Below are 18,175 nucleotides of genomic sequence, written 5' to 3'. Positions count from 1 at the left end.
AGGCTTAGGTAATTAGTGCAATCTAATCATGCTGTCCAAGAGCGGGGGAAATGAAAACTGAAATGAAATGCAAAAACAGAGAACAACATTTGAATTGGAGAGGGGGGAGAATGAAAAGAAAGAAGTTCTGTGTACGTAGGAAAAGCTCCTCCTGTACGTTGGGTTCCTAAAAGGGGAATGGAAGCAGAGCCCTTCGGAGATGCGAGGTGAGTTACCTGTAAAGCAGAGCTGATGAACAGCTGGCGTTCTGCGATTGTAGCAGTGGGTTATGAACTTTTCAGCTTACCTTCAGTAAAGCAAGAAAAACACACTGCTGGATTAGACTGCTTCGCTGGTTTGCCTGCCATATGGTAGTGACCCCAGGAGATACTTGTTTGGTTTTTTCCTGCAAAAAGTAAAGGCCAGAAGTACTCTGTCTGAGATGTGAGTTGACCATGGCTGCTGTGAAAGCTGGCCTAACATTCTTGCTGCTGCTTCTGCTGCAGATTTGTGGCTGTTGCTAGGAATTTCGGAGACCTCCTGCTGCTGGAGATCAAACAGTGCTGGTCTTATCTGAAATAAAACTTGTCTCGCCACTCGCCTGTTTGTGAGTGAGAATATGAGGTCATGCAACCTCATGCAAATACAAAGAACAACTCCGACGTGCTAATGAAGACATTTTTGCTGTTGTTGATAGTTACCAAGCTTTTGTCCTGTTTCTCCCCAACCTTGTTTGCTTGATGTTGCTGTTGAGACTTTTATTGCTCCTCAGGAATGCACATGAGCTGACATGCAGAGAGAGAAAAACAGCAAAGCCTTAAAACCCATTTGATGAACATTTGTTGTGTCTTTAATAAGTCTTTTAACAATGGGGGGGCGGGGGGGGGAATCACCTTCCCTGCTACAGTTGCACTCATTCAAAATTTTAATTCCCAAAGCAGCTCTGTCTTACCCTCTCTATCTCCATGTTTGTTGCCAGGGCCATGCTTCCCATGGATGGCAGATCGATGTGAGCAACAGCAGGTGGGGCTGAAGGAGGTTGCTGGGTTTCTTGCTGGAGTTGCGTGAATAAACGTGCTGATAATAATTCTGTCCTATTCAAGATACATTTCGGTGTCCGGCAAAAGGTCAACATCTAAAACTTTGTGTTTGCACTTTTGGACATAAAAACATATAGATTTGCCCTTAATTAAAAAAATGTCAGTAGGGTATTGTGTTTAAGTTAATAGTAGGGGAGAGTTATCTTTGGGTAAAGGCAGAAACTGTGACCATCAAATGATACAAAATGGTCGAATCGGAACTGAATTATTTTTTCACAACTGATTTTTGCCAGATGAAAGACACAGAAATGAACTGGGATTGGGGAAGTAAAAAAGGAAAAGTCCTGGAAAGAAAGAAATACAGACAGTAAGGCCAGGGAGGGGGGAGAGAGAGAGAGACTCGGGCTGGTCCTGCAAGCATCAGGCACCCTGCGGCCACCCAGAGCTGCTCTCTGGGTGCTGCTGTTTCCCAAGGGAGGCATGGGAAAGTGTGTGAACTGACTCTTAGCATCAGTGTAATACCTGATAGTATGGAGTTCTGCGGGAAGTATCCACCATATATGTAGTACTGTGAGTTTATATACATAAATGCACTGGTGCGTGTACATGAGAGTGCACACACGTCTGCAGTGTGCCTGTGTGTGTGTACATGTCCATCAACAGGTTCATAGCCACAAGCTCCCCTTGGGCTTTCCCTGCCAAACACTGCTGGCTGAACAGAGTGGGAAGGGGACCAGCCTGCTGTGCAGAAACCTCCATTCTCCCTTGTGGCATCTTCCAGAGAAGGGAGCCTCTGGGCAGCAAGCAGGAACCCTTGGGCCGGCTTTCTTTGTGGCTCAGGGAGCTGCTCTGGTGCTGAGCCATGAGAGAGAGGAGGGAGTGGGCTTGGAGGCAGATGAACCAGTAAGAAAACACTTGGTGCTGCAATGTGTGTGGTCTGGCTCTTGCAGAACTTGAAAATAATGCAGCTTAGGGCATTGCTCAGAGCATGGAAACTGGGAATACTGGTTTGTGGCATCAAGAAGTGTCATGAGATCACGCTTATGTATACTTGGTACTCGAATGCAGGCTAGAGGGAGGAGGGAGGCAGTGTGGGTACTGTATCCATATCTCTCACTGAGGGAATAAAATTGGTTCATAACATCACTAGAATGGGTAGAAAAGGAGCAAGCGAGACTGCTCTTTCTCCTCACTCCACTTTAGAAGTAAAGCCCTAATGCTGTAAGGGAGACTCAGGTTTCTCGCTGAGTTTTCCCACACACCTACCCACTGGGTTTTTATATATCTTAAATCAACTGTGTCTGGGGTTGTTTAAATTTGGTTAAATTGCACTCTCCATGCAGTAAAAAAAATTGTGTTCATACAGCCCTTTACGTGTGTGTGTGTGTGTGTCTGTGTGTGTGCCTTGAAAATGCCTCTCAGCATGGACTGCAGGTGGCCTTGGATACCATCTGTGATTTATTTCTGGAAAGAATTAAAATACCAGCACCATTTGTTAGCCTGTTTTTACAGTGAGTCAAAAATGTGCAGTGCTGCTTTGCTGCGACTGCCAGGGCTGCATTTGCTCCCGAAACTGTGAGTGCCCTTCTGACACTTAATGTTACTTAGGTCAGGCCCTTGGAGCAAGCCCTCTGGTTAGGCATTTGATGAAACATCTTCATAGAGACTTCACATAATACCCTGCGTTAGTGGATATTACAGACTTGAGGCAGATCGCATCCAAACTGTCAGAAACATCTTCGTGCAGTGTTCTTCTGAATCACCCTTTGACAACAGGCTTTTGGGGTAATTGGTGCTTTCTTGTACGTATGTGGTGGCTGTCCTGAAGCTAGACAAAATTGTTCAGTGATTTGATAGTAATTGATGGCTGAAAAGGCTGCCTGATAATTTGAATCACAGACTTAATGGCCTTTACAACACAGTTCATGGGATGATGGTCAAATTACTTCAGCCAGTGTAATTTATTTTTGAACCTGTTCACTATAAAGCATGAATCCCTGTCTGTTTTGGTGTGTACTCCACCTCTGCTCAGTTTTCCTGCTTTTTATTGATCAAATACCAATCAATCAAGGCACAGGCTTTTATTTACTCAAAACCAAACTGGTGTAAGTGCAACCATGAGCCCTGATGCAGAGGCAGTACGTGTGCAGTGTAACTGCATTGACAGCAATGGAAACTGGATGTCGCTGCTGGGATGCGCAGATGTATGTATGACTCACCCCTGGACACTGGTATTTACAGGCAGGGTGCCTTCCTAGACCGTGGCTTCTGTCTTGCGTGCAGGTCCTTCTACACTGTCCTTCAAGGACTTGCTGGCTTTTCAAACACATCTTGTTGGAGAAGAGCCCCCATAGCTATGAGAATGACTGCTCTATAGCTTTCCTCAGCCACCGCACCATTGCTCTGACATATCAGGGACTGATGCTAAAAATCTGGGGAATGGAAAATGCTTCCCTAATGAAGCTGCAAAGCTGTTGTTTTACTGGGACAACAGGTCTATTTCATTTTTTATGTGGGCTATGCAGAGAGAAACTTACGGTTGTATTTTGCAGATATTTGAGTCTACTTTTCACTTCTGGCTAACAAAAACCTCAAATCTAAGGGTTAATTATTTGTTGCTCCCACAGCCATTTCTTTTCCCCTAGCCTACCTTCCTTGTCTTTATGAAAACTTTGTGTGACCATTTTTTCTCAAAGAATGACCAGGTAGCACTCATTATTGTTGTGCTAAGTCATCAGAGACTTGCCTTCACCGGTCCTTACCAAGGGGCAGCAGAAAAATTGGTTTCCAGTTGTGTGTCTGTCAAGGATAACCTTGAGATTTTCTGTGAAGGCTTGGCGGGAGAAGTTGAGGCACTCTGCTTATCCCCAGACATTTGAATGGCCCCTTCAAGCAATTCGGGCAGTGCTGGAATGGGGCTGCTCTGATTTATACTGAAGACTGGGGCAACCCCCAGACATCTCAGAGACAGCCATGATCACGGGTAGTAGTACGGAGCTTCCTCCAGCACCTGTGAACCCCAGGAGATGACAGGCGTGGTTTCATACCATCTGCTTAGGCGAGAGATATGCTGTTATTTCACCCCTTCATGTAATGGTTTGGTTGAAGAGCTCACCCAATGGTGTCCCTCTAGTTTCTGTGGGCTCTACAGAGGTGCCTGCACTGTTCATGCTGTCTGTAAGTCAGGCATGTTGTGAATTATTAGTCCTTTGTTGGGCTTGAGTGGTTTCTGGGATTTTCAGGATTTACACAGGTCTTGCATAAATTCTTTATGTGAGAGCGTAAGCAGGCAGCCCGGTTTGATAACCTCATGTTGCCTCAGCATTGCAGGGAACATGAGAGTTTAGCAGGAAAGGTTTTATTTATTTATATTTAGCTGTGACATTGTTTGACTTAAAATCCTTTTTTTCTCCTCAACTCTTAACTCTTAAGCTTCTACCCCTGCCCAAGTTTGAAAATGTGATGAAAATTCATAAATTGTAGTATTGTTTAATGTTCTACACGTTTGTTTTTTAAATGGCATGCTTCTGGATATGTTTGGTTTTCTGTTTGGTTGGTTGGTTGGTTGGTTGGTTGGTTGGTTGGTTTTTTTCCTTAATGGCTGCCAGGCTCAAAGAATTCATGGGGCTTTTGTCAATTTACAGATTAAATCTGTTCAGCTTCTCTTTTTTTCATGTTTCTGTCCTGGAGAGGTTTCCCTCAATATTAGGGTACAGCTGCCATCCCCTGTGCTCTGCCCATCAGCCTTGGATGCTCATCCTGGTAAAAGGGTTTGCCGGTGGCAGGGTGCTCGCGGGCTGATGTTCCTGCCGGCTGGGCTGCCGGGGGAGAAGCCGTACAGCCAGGACCTTTCTTCCTTCCACTGGTCCCTGGCTGTGATTCAGCACTTACTATTTATACTGAATTGGCCTCTGGAGGTCCCAGCTGAGATCAACATCCTGCTGTGCCGGCCACTGACTGTAGCTGGAGGTTGTCATCACCGCAGAGGGCTTGTGCTGTGAGCAGAGAGGCAACAGCATGGGGAAGGGAAGTTTTATTATTGTCATTTTAGCGATGGGGCGTGGAGACCCTGAGAGACAGACTTGTCCTAGGCCACATGGGAAACTGTGGCAGAGATGATTCCCAGTGTCCACGTTGTAGGTGCTCAGTGCCAAAATGTGGGTGACATCTGCCCACTAGAAGGTAGAAGGCATTTGAGGTGGGTTGGGGTGTCCCCCTGCCCTTCAGCAGGAGCAGAGGGAGGACAACCTGGGTGGGTGTCTGAAATAGCCGTAGGCACTGGTGATCAGGCACCCCCTCCTCTGACTTCTTGAGCAGGACCTGGATCAGGACATGAGCTGGTCCATGTAACACCAGCGAGGACCCTAATGGGACCCGTAGAACCACTCAGAGATGCTCTGAGAGCCCCTGGCACCGTGTTGGGGTGGGATTGCTCCTTGCCTTATTCCTTGCGTTGCGTCAAGCACTGAGCCAGACCTCCTCATAGCTGAGTAGGTGGAAATGGGCGTGATGGAATACCCATCGCCGGGCCGTGCTGCGTACAGCCAGGAGTCTGGCTGCTTTGTCGTGCTTTCCCTGAAGAAGATTATGCCTGAAGCTTTCAAAGGAATCTAAAAGCATTAGATGTCTCACTTGCCTGACTTTCAACAGGATTTCTATTTAAAATAAAAAAAAGTACAAAAAATCCCAGCCTGCCACAAACCTTCTGCCAAGCTGAAGGGTGTTACCTTTGAGGAAATATTGATGCAACTACTAAAACTCTTTGAGAGAAAACCAGCTGCTGCTTAATATTGCAGGATCATCTCTCCCTCTGTAAAACAAATTCAAATGCTGCAAACTGAAGGTGTTTTTGAGAAAGACATAGGATCTGGCTCCGTGACTTACACGTCTCCACATCATGTAGAGCAGCTCTCAGAACAAGGTGCCACGCTGTCGTGAGGCCACGGCCCGAGTTGTTGCCAGCGCAGGACTGTTCCCTATAGGGTGACTGGTCTCAGAATTACATCAAGTCAAGTTTTAATTCAACCTGACATAGAGCTTTATTGAGAACTTACGTAAACACATGAAAATCAGTGTGATGTAATATTAAAATTGGAAAATTGGCTTGAAATAGTATACCTGAGTAAATATAAAATGGGCGGTATAAAAATTTGGCACAGATGAAACATTATTGATGTAACATTCTTTCTTTTGTTGGCAAAATGATGCCAATAAAATATTATGGTATGTGTTGGAATGGGGCAAAACATGCCTTAAAAACAAGTTGCCATGCTGCCAGCAAGTAATTGGGCTTGGGTAATTAAGACCTGACTCTGCGCACTTAATCTGGCTGAAATGAGCCTCGTGGATGCTGAGCGTTGGCGGTAGGGTCGCGCAGGCACCGGGAGAGCCGAGAGAGAGTAGCAGGGAGGCGTCCTGCAGTATGGAGGACCAGTGAGAGGAGGTCTGGCCCAGGGCTCTTCAGCCCCTCTTCTCCTCTTACCATGAGAGAGGTAACACAACCTATTTTCTCACGGTGGCGCAGCAGTGGTAATTAATCACAGCTGCTTCAAAGGTGGAGCGTTCCCTGTGAGTGCTAGGTTTAACCGCATTCTTTAATCAAAAGATGCATTAACAAAAAACAGGCACGCTAGATCTCCCTAGCTGAATCAGTTGCTGATTTTTCTCTCTAGCAGAAATGAATACGCTTGGAGCGCCTTTGAATACTGTGCAAGATGTTGCTGGCAGGTTTTTTCTCTCTGCTGCTGCTGCCATGGCATGGCCATTAGGTTAATGATGGCCAATGTTGCTTACAGCTTTTATAATGCCTTTACGTTCTCATGTTTTAAGTCACTGGGAACATGCTTTTGACAGGTGCTTGGAGGGTGGTGAGGGGCTGGGCACTGGGCTGGGGCATCAGGGAGGGTCACCCCCGTGCGTGACACCTCACGGCTGTCCCAGCTCTGAGAGGTGGCTCTGGACTGCTTTCAGTAACCCCTTGTATCAGGCAGTGGCTGCAGGGGGCTGCCCAGACCCCTGAAAGCTGGCGTTGCAGCCTTTTCCATGCTGTTCCTGGTAGTTTCCCAGGCTAATTGCGCATTAGCCTGGCCCCATCCCCTTTTGCTCTCTGCCCCTGCACAGCGATGGCTGTGCAAAAACCGCGTAACACTCTTAAGAGCGAGTGAGGAGTTGTCACACTAATGCCTTTTGCCCCCTGAATGCCTCTGGCACCAGCCCAAGGGCCATTTAAAGGCAGGACTGTGAGCAGAGCTTGCCAGTTGTTTAAGTGGTCTCTCTTGATCTGAATTAAAAGAATTAAAATTCTTGATGGATTATAGGTTGTAGCCATGACAACAAATTCCCTCCCCTTCTCTTTTCTCTGGAATTGTCTTGTAGTTCAGATATGTTGCCAAACAAAAACTCTCTTTTTTTTTTTTTTTTTTTAAACTACTGTTTCAGGTAATAGCAGCATTAAATTGAAAAACAAAATAAATGGTCATCAGTGTTTTGATGACTGTATATGTTTTATGCCTGGTATCTTCTTGTGAGACTAAAAATCTCTTGACTGTGCAAGTCAATAAGGCTTTTGTTCAGTGGTATTAGAGGGAATTTTGCTAGCCTAAAAGAAGTGGAGCTAATTACTAACAGGAGCTCTTGTGCAGTGTATACCTGTAATAGTTAAAGGGAAAGCTGCTTAAATTTATTCTGACAATTGCAGATACAGCACTGGAGGAATCATTTGAATTGTTCATTCTGCAACAAGGAAACGTCCCACTTGTCTTCTCTTTAGAAATGAAATCCCAGTCTGATTTAAAATATACTTTTATGGGTTAGTTTCCTTTTTTTTAAAGTAATTTTGCCGTTTCAAGACTTCTATTATAATTACCTGTGAATGTAGGTTTTTAAAGAAAATTATTCTGATTTCTAAAAGAAAGGAGAAACTGATTTTTTTACATGAACTGCTTCTTGTAGAATAAGTTTAATGAAATTCAGCTTTCTTTCATAAATAATGCAGCACTTGCATTTGATTAGGTGAAGCCTAGAGGAATTTCTACCTAATCAGATGCATAGCAAGAAGGATATTGCCTGCAGACTGTTACCATTATCAATGGTGGTGGCAAGGAAAATACAGCTCCGTGTGTGTCCAGATAGAAAGCTTTGTTTCTTAAGAGAAGTTGCAAAACAAGGTATATATGTTCCAACAACTGTTTCCTTGCATCTCAGAGTATCCTGGCTCTTTGTAAAACAAGGTCCAGGTTCTGAGTATTATCGTTATTGTGGCATGAAGAGACTCCAGGTTAACTGGAGAGCTCCTTGTCCTGGTAATGGATTTCTGACCCTTCCAAGAAATAAATACACGTGGGGAAGAGACGATCTTTGCATCAGAGAGCTTACAGCCGAAATAAGCAAGGTAGACATCAGGAATAATTGGGATCAATTCCAAAAGTCTTGAAAAAGAGCACAAACCTCCCGATGGCAGAAAAATGGAAAAAAAGGGCATGTGTGCCACATAAAATAATAGATCACATACAGCAAAAAGCAAACCAGTTTGCAAATGGCGTATCTGCAAGTAATGTAGAAACATTTTGAGAGTTTTTTAGTAAATGTTGCTTTAATTAGTCACCTGTGGTCAAGTTTTATGATGCTCTGTAAATCCAGCCATGAGAGTTTGTTCTGCTCTGGTTTTATCCCCAGAAAGCTGTTATTAACAGCAGTGGGCGTGCATGAACAGAGGGTAGTTTGAGTAAGGCCATTAGTCCTTTAGTCATCATCCGTATTAATAAATAAAAAAGGGCCTGGGCCTCATTCTCTAGCTCTGAGGTCAACTGGCATAAATTGACCTGCAAGCATTCAGTAAGTGCTTGTGTCCTCTGAGAGACAGGGGCTGAGCCCAAGCTGGCTTTTGGGACCAGACCCTGGTCTGGGCTCAGCCCTGAACCACTCCTGGGAACTATTTGAGGGTGGTGTAAAACGGTTAGGGATCATGTTAACAGTATAACAGCGTGGATGGTCATGGGCTCAGGCTCTGGCTCTGGTTACTTTATTAGGGCTTGGTTATGCTCTGGGCCAAACTCAGTTGAGTGGCATCTTGCTCTACTGCCATAATGAAGTAATATTCCAAATAAAAGCATGAAGAACTGAACCCTAATGGCAAAGCCCAACAACACTGCCTTATCTCACTGTGCTCAGATTTTTCTCTTAATGTTTGTTCAGCTATGTAAAACTGCAAATGTCGGAAGTTCTTTGGGCCAGATGCTAAGCGGGTTTAATCTGACAATTTGTGCTAGCTGAGGTTCTGTTTTTTCACTTACATTTCTGGAAAAGGGCAATGAGATGTAATGAATAAATGTAAAACACAAGAAATAGAGCCCAGGATACATGGGAGTCGTGCTTGCATCCTGTGATTTGCTGTCGAGAGGTTTTAGTGCTGAGCTCAGAAGTGTATTTATGGAGCTGCCGGTCAGAACTGTGCAATTTAAAGGTGAAATCAGTTCTCTTTTTTTAATCTTGAGTTTTCATTCCTCTCCAAATTGGTGCAAGCAAATCTCCCGGGCCTAAAATGTCATGGGAGCACTAGAGGCCAAGAACAGAATTAATTTCTGAAAGTTTGAGAGCAAAACCATCAGGTTTAGGGCTGTAAAATGTTAATATGTTTCTGACTTTCCCAAGAATTGCCTGAAATACTTGTGCCCACTCATAACTCAAGCAACTTCATGTCAGATATTAGAGCTGGTTTTATGTGTGAGTACTGACAGAAGTAGTGCACGGCTTTTATCATAGCCAACTGGAAAAAAAGCCTCCAAAATATAACTCCCAAACCTTTTTTGGTCCAAACCAATGTCAAAATCCCATGGAAGAAATGGGAAACAAGGCTGAGCCCCTGGTCATTTGGCCTAAGGTAGACAGGACGTTTTTCGCTCCAGATCCTGGTCAAGGTATCACACACAGCTGCACCCCAAGTGCTGAAGAGCAAGCAAGCTTGGTCCTTTACATTGCTCCCCTGCTGTTGCTGTGGAAAGCATTTCTCCCAGCCTGCTTCAGCTGGGAAGGCTTAGCCTTGATGACCAGTGGATTTTAGGGCCAAGATCAAGACTCAACACTGTACTCTCATCACCATCTTGTCCTTTGCTGATGCTTCTTCAAGCGCAGGCAGCCTCTCACAGCCTGAAACGCACAGGCTCGCTGGGTAGCTTCAGTGATGGAAAGTGATGCTGTTTCTGTGCCAGCTGCAGCCTAGCCTTGGATTTCCTACTCTTTGCTCTTCTGTGACAAGATCAGTTAGGGAACTCTTCAAAAATCAGTTGAGCAGGGAGTGCAGGTGGCGTGGGTGAATGGCCACTGGGCAATGCAGACACTCGAGACGTGTGAACCGCACCTGAGAGCTTGCAGCAGAAGTGGTTACCTCTGGGGGACAGGATGCTTATCTATACGGGAAGGATGTTGACAGAGTCCACCATCATTAGTTACTGTGAGTGGTGGTAGCTACATTTATCCTTTGTCAGTATAATAGGCGAAGTTTTAAAAAACATATGTGGCTGCATCCTTGAACGCTCTCCTGGACTATGTGGCTTTGCGGTTGTCCACTAAGCTTGGTGTTGGGTGGAAAAAGGATTTTGGGGCTCTTCACTTACTTAGTTGTAGGCAGCATCCTGGGTTTGTTACTGGTGCACATCCACTTCTCCCGGAGTTCCCTTGCGCGTTCCCAGCTTCACCCTCAAGTAAGACCCTGCCAGAATCACTTATGTGCGGTGGAGCGAAAACGTGACTGATACAAATGTTGCAGCAGTGTATAAAATGCTAAATTATTCATGGTATTTAAGCACAGAAAATCCCAGGGGTGGACTGACATTATGAAAAACTCCAGGCAAAAAAAACCCACCATGGAAAGTCTTAGATTAAGAACAGTTGCAAACTTTAGAGTCAGACTGTATTACAGAGTCTTAATCCCTTCTTCTTCCTTTAAATGCCCCTCCTCATGCTGTACCCTGGGCTATCATAGTCAACTACTTTTTAATGTCATTATCCACATCACTTTCCCATGAACAGGGACCTAAGGCAAATAAATGTCAGATGACTTGTCCTGATCCGAAATAGAAAATCTGTAGTGGCAGCAGGATTTGCAACTGGATCTTCTTGAACCGAAGCCTTGACCATCTTAACCTGCTTCCTCCCTATCACGAATGAAATGATCATCTGGAGGAGTGCAGTGGGCGAGCACCTGTGCACCGTTTCATAGGAGAGCATCAGACCTTCTCGCACAGCTGGTCTCCCAGCTTGCCTGGGACCTCTGTGGGCTACTGTCATAGATTTATTTCTTTATCATAAGGAACCTTAGTTTTCACCCATCTGTGACACAAAGGGTCCTGGGTGCTAGATCTTGCCCTGGATCACTTTCACCTCTGGAGTTTTCTGGTGAAAGACCTACAAACCAAAATATTAATGTAGGAGCACGATTTTGTCTGAGAATTTAAGCAGCTGAATGGACCATGACCTGCTTCTTAATTCATGGAGAATTTTAACAGAGATGCACTGGGCCCGATATGTAGTGTTATAACTGAAACAGGTAGATGTAAAGATCAACAGATCAGTTAAAAGGAGAACCGAACCAAGTGGTAAAAAAATACGACTAGAAGCTTAGGGAATTCATACTGTTAAGCAGTCTGTTTCAGATTTTTTTATCTTTTTGGTTTGTCCTGAAAACATTGTTCAACAGCTGATTTCAAGTTTCCTTTTGCACTTTATTATCACTTTTATTGTGGAAAACTGATTTTAAAAAAACCAAACCAGATCAATTTAAACAGTGTTGTGCTGGTTTCTGTATATGTCAAAACATATTTCCATTGGAAACATATTTTTGACAAAGCAGTTCTTGGTTGTTTGAAAAACATTTTGAATAAAGATGTTCAAGCTGCTTTAGTCACTTTGCCTTTTGCTTGGAGGGTAAAATAGGTTTTCAAAGCTGTTCCATGTTCCCTTTTGCCCTGGAGGCATACGGGAACTGTAAGAGAAGATCTGATTTGCAATCTCTTTGGGAGTTGAAAAGGTTCCTCAGGATCCCATTCGGACCTGCAGCAAATGAAGGGAAAATGGTGTTTCCTAGCTGACATCCTTCGCTCTCCTGAGTGCCAAACAGCAGTGGTGGCAGCGTTAGTGACCTCAGCTTTATTTGTCAATTAATGAGTTTCTGTAACTTGATATTTCATTTTTCCTAGACTGTACCCTCGTCACGCAAGTGCTCTGAACAACTTGGGGACGTTGACCAAAGACGTGGTGGAGGCAAAGGACTACTACAGACGGGCCCTTCAGTTAAACCCTCAGCACAACCGAGCTCTCTTCAATCTCGGCAACCTGCTCAAGTAAGTTGAATGCAGAACTGGCACCAAGGAAATTTACAGTCTCTTTACACACATCGCCAAAGTAGTTTTTTCTGCCAGTTGGTGAAGGAATGGTGTTCTTTCTTATTGCTGGCCAAGAGTGCCGGCACAAAGGTGAGGCTTAGACTGGATATCTTTATGCTGTCTGCCACATCACTTCAGGTGATGCTTACAATTGTATTTCAGCTGGAGGGAATTCACTTGTTCCAAATCAGGCATCAAAAAATGAGGTGCCTAAACCCAATGAGTCACCTGAGACTCCCATCTCAATGGAGAGGTGGAGCAAGCCGTGTTGTTCAGAGACAGGCAGCTGATCCAGATCTAATAAATAACACAGATCAAATAAATCCCTCTCTGTAAGTTCCCCCTTCTCCTCATTAGCTGTATGGAAGGTCAGTGTGTAGTTTAGGCGTAAGCACCTAACTCTGACATGCTCAGAGCTGCAGAAGGTTCATCCCATTGCAGAGAGGGTGGGTCTGGATTTGAGGGGAAAGCTGGCTTACGTCCCTGTATGGTTACTCTGCTGCACAAGAAGACAAGTTAATCAGCTCATGATTTCACTCATTATTATTTAGGGTGTCAGCCTTTAGCAAGGAGAATCTCAGATGATCACAATCATGCAAATTAATTTGACTAACCATATCTAAAAACTGAACTCAAATCTACAGGAGATTGCCAGTATGATAAGAACTGCATAAACTACAGCAGTAAAAGTACATTTTTGCTGATATAAACTGCACCTATTTTGCTGGTAATAGGTCTCTGGTAAATCTTTTAGAGCAGATCGGGCTTTAGTGTTGGTCTGGTTTTAAAGTGGCACTGTCTCATCAAAACATACTTGATCTCTCTGGTTCTGAAATGTTACTTTCAGTGTGAGATTATATGACAGATATTAAGTGTGTTGCTGAAGTTCTGCTGGGTTCATTTGGTAGTGGAGAAGTTATCAGAATAATATTACAAGTAAACCTGATGATTTGGGGTTAGAATATGGCAGCTGAGTAATTCTTAAATAGAAAGTAGGTGAATGCTTTACTGGAAACACTCACAAGAAAGGAAAATGGTAAAGACAGTCTTATTACAAAAGAAATGGAAGGTCTTTGTATTATTCATCAGATTTGGTTGATTGAAATTAATCTTAGGTGGCAATGCTCTTTAAAAATACATATTGTCCTTTTAATGTATCTGTATGCCCTGTGATTTTTTTTTTTTTAAATATAAGATATTAATACAAAACGACGTAAGCCAGAAGCAGCACCAGGACATCCCATGTCAATAACCTGTAAACCTGGCCTGTTGATGGGCTCTTATGACCCAGCAGATGGGTAGAAACTGGATTTGTTGCACTGGCAAAGCACAAAGGAGACATGTGGGAAAATCTCTTAAAACTGCTGTTTGTTTTGTGTGCAATATGTCATGGTTTTCCTAATGTGATAGTTAAGATATTGTGTCTCCTGTTGTACTGTATGTGCTCTGCATTCTTCTGTGGTGCCGTATATTGCAGTATGTTAAAGGTGTGTGATGCTTGTGCTGAACCCATTAAAAGAAAGCGCTTAGGTTCTGCCTGCCCTTTTCCCCATTTGCTCCCATTTCCTAGACCTTTTTTTAGGCTTCTAAAACAACCTAGTGCATCTGGGCACACCAGTAGTATTAATTACAATGGAACTGGGTGTCCTCATCTCCCTGTTCAGCTTTAAAAAACCTGCTAAAAATAGGTAGATTTCTTGGTGGAGGGATTAGCACATACGTAAAGCAGATGCTGCGCAGGCAGATCCTATATGAATGTCTACCACACCCCTTTGCCAGGACCTTTCCTGGATCATGCATCAACGTAGCAGAGATCATCAGCCATGCTGGAGCATGAGGTGACTTGTGAGATGACCAGACGGGAACGAGGCAGAGATTTCAAGCTCCCCCTTCCTACAACTTTGTCTTTATTTATGTTTTCTACCTGGCTCTCCAAATTATCCTTTCGTATATATGTATATAGGGCAACTGGTATTCTGCAGACACTAAATGCTAGCATAATCTAGGTAATAAATGAAAATCTGCAGAATATTACAGGCAGATATTACTTTCTGGCTGTACTATGAGACATTATGAAGAGTGTTTTGATTTTCAAACATATGGCAGATAGAGGATAAACGGTCAAGCCATAAAAGCATTTTCTGTCCTCTTTGCAGAGGCTTCAGTGCATGGTGCAGATCAGGAAGAGCCAGATCTGCAGCACTTAAGGCATGTCCAGCAACAGCACTACTTGTACTGAGACACGTAACGAAACCGTCTGGCATGGGCAATTCCCAGTTGAATTCTGCTGAGTTCCTTATACCCACCCCTGCTTGTAGCGCTGAAATCTGACGGCGGATATTAAATTTCACCTCCTCTGGAGTGCTGAGAAAGGGGAACTCCAGGATTTTGGAAGGCTGCGTTTGCTATTCCCATGTGGGAATCTGCCTCTCATTATTCCCTGTAAATAACCTCTCTATTTAAGCATCCATTGCTTGTGATTTAAGCTTGAGTAAAAATCTGTTTTGACGACCACAGGGTGGAATTTTTAAGTTTTTTTCTGTGGAAGTCCTAGATGAAAAAGGATGTTTCCGTTTTCTGTTTGTACATAATGAAGACAGCTATGTGCCACAAGATGGATGTTCTCAGGAAGCAGTGCAGGGTAGTGGCTGAATAAGCTTCTGGTTTTGCTTACATATCCTAAAATAAAGTTGTATGTCATCATTTTCTTGCCTAATATAAATATTGGAGAGTAGATAGTTAAACAATGACAACAGATTTCTTATTTAAAACAGACCCAAAAGATGGCCTACCTAAAAGTAAGAAATCTCTTTCTCACAGAGGAACAGATGCAGACACGGAGCAGCCTGATGTTGCTTTCTTGTGTTTTGTTTTGAGGTCTCCCATGATATAAATATTTAACTCCTCTATATAGAGTCAGTTTTGTTGAGATACAGCTTGAAAAACTGAGATAAATATCATTCAGAATACCTCACAAATTTATAGCCTGTGGGATATTCTGTAAAGAGACAAGAAATAAAATATTATGAATATTTGAAGTAAATATTTATCTCGGCTTTCTGTTGCAGAAAGAATGGGAGAGAACTTCTTCTTTGCGGTACTGTATCTGTCCATACCTAAAGGACTCCAATATTCAGTACGCTATTTCTTATGAAGAAAAGCCTCATAACTTTTACGTGCTTTGAGAGTGTCATGACTCTGTTTTCAAGGGGAAAGTGAAATGCCTAGAAACAGTGTCCACTGAAATCTTGCGTTTATTCGAAGGACTGATTCCCTTCTGAATGCAGAGTAACACACAAGGTGTCCTGTGCATTTGTTGCCGTGATTTAGCCCAAGTTTAGCAAACCCATCTATTCAGAGGAAGGAGGACTGTCTGCCCTCTCCGACACAGGCTTCTGGATATGTATGTCTGTGAATGTGCTGACACAGGCTTGTGTAACTGTCTGAAGATGCTGAAAAACATCAGATAGATATTACGTGTATTGAGATTTAAGATCTTTCGGAGAGTGAAACATTCGTCCCTTCCATTCAAAGAAGCAAACAGAGTGATAATGCTCAGTGATACTGCATCTGGCTTTCTGGACGGTCTCTGGTTAGGATACTCTGCGTTGCATGAAGTGCTGTAGTTATCAGTCGGCATCATATACATGTTGTAGCCTGTTTATTAAAAAAAAAACAACAACAACAAACTCTGGCAGTGTTAAATTTACAGTAGATTAAAAAAATAACTTACGTTGAAATGGACCTCTGGAGATCATTTGGTCAAGCCTGCCGCTCAGAGCAAGTCTAATTGGATCAGGTTGCTCAGGGCTGTGTCCAGCTGAATCTTGAACACCTCCAAGGACAGAGATGCCACAGTCTCTCCGTGCAACCTGTTCCAGTGTTTGACCACCCTCATGGTGAAAAATATTTCTCCTTATATCAAATCAGAATTTCCCATGTTCCTATTTGCATCTGTTGCCTCTTGTCCTGTCACCATGCACCTCTGAAAAGAGTTTGGCTCTGGCTTCTCTGTATTCTCCAACCAGGTAGTTGCCGGCAGCACTGAAGTCACCCCTGAGCCTTCTCTTCTCCAGGTTGCACAGACACAGCTTGCTCAGCCTCTCCTCAATGCAACGGGTGCTCTAGCCCTGACCTTCTTCAGTGGCCCTCTGTTGGGCTTCTTCCAGTAAGTCCATGCCTTCCTTGCACTGGGGTGCCCAAGTCTGGATGAACATTGCTCCAGATGTGGTCTCACAAGTGTCATTTAAAGGGGAAGGATCACTTCCCTGGACCCACTGTTGGCCACCTTTGCCATGTAGGGTACATTGCTGGCCCACGGTCAACTTGTTGTCCACTAGGACCCCAGTTGTCCCCCAACCTGTGCTTGTACACGGCATTATCCCACTCTGGGCGCAGGACTTGCATTTGCTTTTGTTGAACTTCATGAGGTTCCCATCAGACCTGGTCCCTCTGAAAAGCAGCCCTGCTGTGCAGTGTATTGCCCACTCCCCCGCTTTGGTGTCATCCACATAGTATAGATGAATGGCAACGGAGTGCATCTAAATTATCTGAATCAGTTTTAAACCAGGGAGTCAAACAGGCTTAGAGGCTTCCTTTCAGACAGGCAGAGTTAGACGCTGCAAGCTCCCCTTGGACTATGGTGTGAAACCAAGATGAGATGTTCAGAACAGCTGTGGAGCCCTTGTTGAGTTCTGTGTTTCTGGCTTTAATGCAGTCAAACTAACTTCACAAAATAAAACAAATCTTGAAAGTTAAAAAGTCCTCTAGAGCACTAATTCCTGGGTTACTCTTTCTGTTGCAAATGAAATTTGGTCCAGTGCTAACAGCCCACAGCCTCGTGCATCACCAGACTTCTGCGGGTTGGTTTAAGCTGATGCTTCTCCAACTGCAGGGCACTTCCAAAAATATGGAAGACATGCTCCCAGTGGAAAGAGCTGTTCCTTGCAGCTCGAGCACGCTGATTGTAGAGGGGAGGCTGGGAGCTCGAGTGGAAGAGGGAGTCAGGAGAGGGCATTGTAAGGCAAGGTAATTTGGGGAAAAATTGGATTAAGTGATCATAGACTCCTCGTGTCAGTTGAATTTGTTCCTCTGTCTGTCACAGCGAAGGTATACATTACCTGGCTTTTCCTGCTCCAGATCCCCAGTTTATGGTAAATTAGTGTATCAGACTGTTCTTCCAATGCTCTGTGCTCTCCCAAATTGCAGGAGATTTATATAAGCAACGGCCTCGATCCTGCAAAGTGTTGGCCTTGGTCCAGGAAAGCACTTCAGCCAGTAATTAATTTTCAACTCGCATACATAAAAGTTAAGTATGCGTTTAAGTGCTTGGCCAGAGCGCTTGGTATCTTGCAGGCCTTGAGCCCTCTGAGAAACTACTGGATCTGCTTTTTTTAATGTAATTCAGTCTGTCACATAAAAAGATGCCATAATCTTTCCCTCTCTACCCCCATTTCCAGGAGACAAACATTGTTCTTGGATCAAATGAAAAAAAAAAAAAAAAAGGTCATTTTGAAAAAAAGAGTAATTAAGAGGGCTGCCCCATGTTCAGAGTGCATGCTTGTGGTTAATGGGAACTTTTACTGCTGCTGAGTGGATCACTTAATCCTTTTATTTCTGTAGCTGGCGTTTCCTACGTTTTTTTGCCAAACATCAATACCTTTATAAAGCAGTCATCTGTTTTTGATTTATAAAAATGTGTCACGAAACTCCAGCCAAGGGATCCAAAAGTTTTATAAATTGACAAGCTAGCTAGTCTTTAATTAGTGTAGGAGAAAA

General features: G+C 43.8%; 1 protein-coding gene across 1 annotated transcript in view; it reads left to right on the top strand.

Moving 5' to 3' along the window:
- The window catches only part of TMTC1 (transmembrane O-mannosyltransferase targeting cadherins 1), a gene marked incomplete at its 5' end in the record, with an annotated part of 146,260 nt that overhangs the window by 111,517 nt on the left and 16,568 nt on the right, over window positions 1-18,175 (top strand). Inside the window, one exon of the mRNA XM_082308520.1 lies at window positions 12,212-12,355. Coding sequence (XP_082164646.1) covers window positions 12,212-12,355 — 144 coding nt within the window. The remainder of the gene's footprint in view (window positions 1-12,211; window positions 12,356-18,175) is intronic.

The sequence above is a fragment of the Platalea leucorodia genome (genome assembly GCF_965183815.1).
Source record: "Platalea leucorodia genome assembly, chromosome: 4".
NCBI classification, from domain to species: domain Eukaryota; kingdom Metazoa; phylum Chordata; class Aves; order Pelecaniformes; family Threskiornithidae; genus Platalea; species Platalea leucorodia.
The sequence above is the reverse complement of the archived record's forward strand: the minus strand, read 5'-3'. Positions and strand labels throughout refer to the sequence as shown.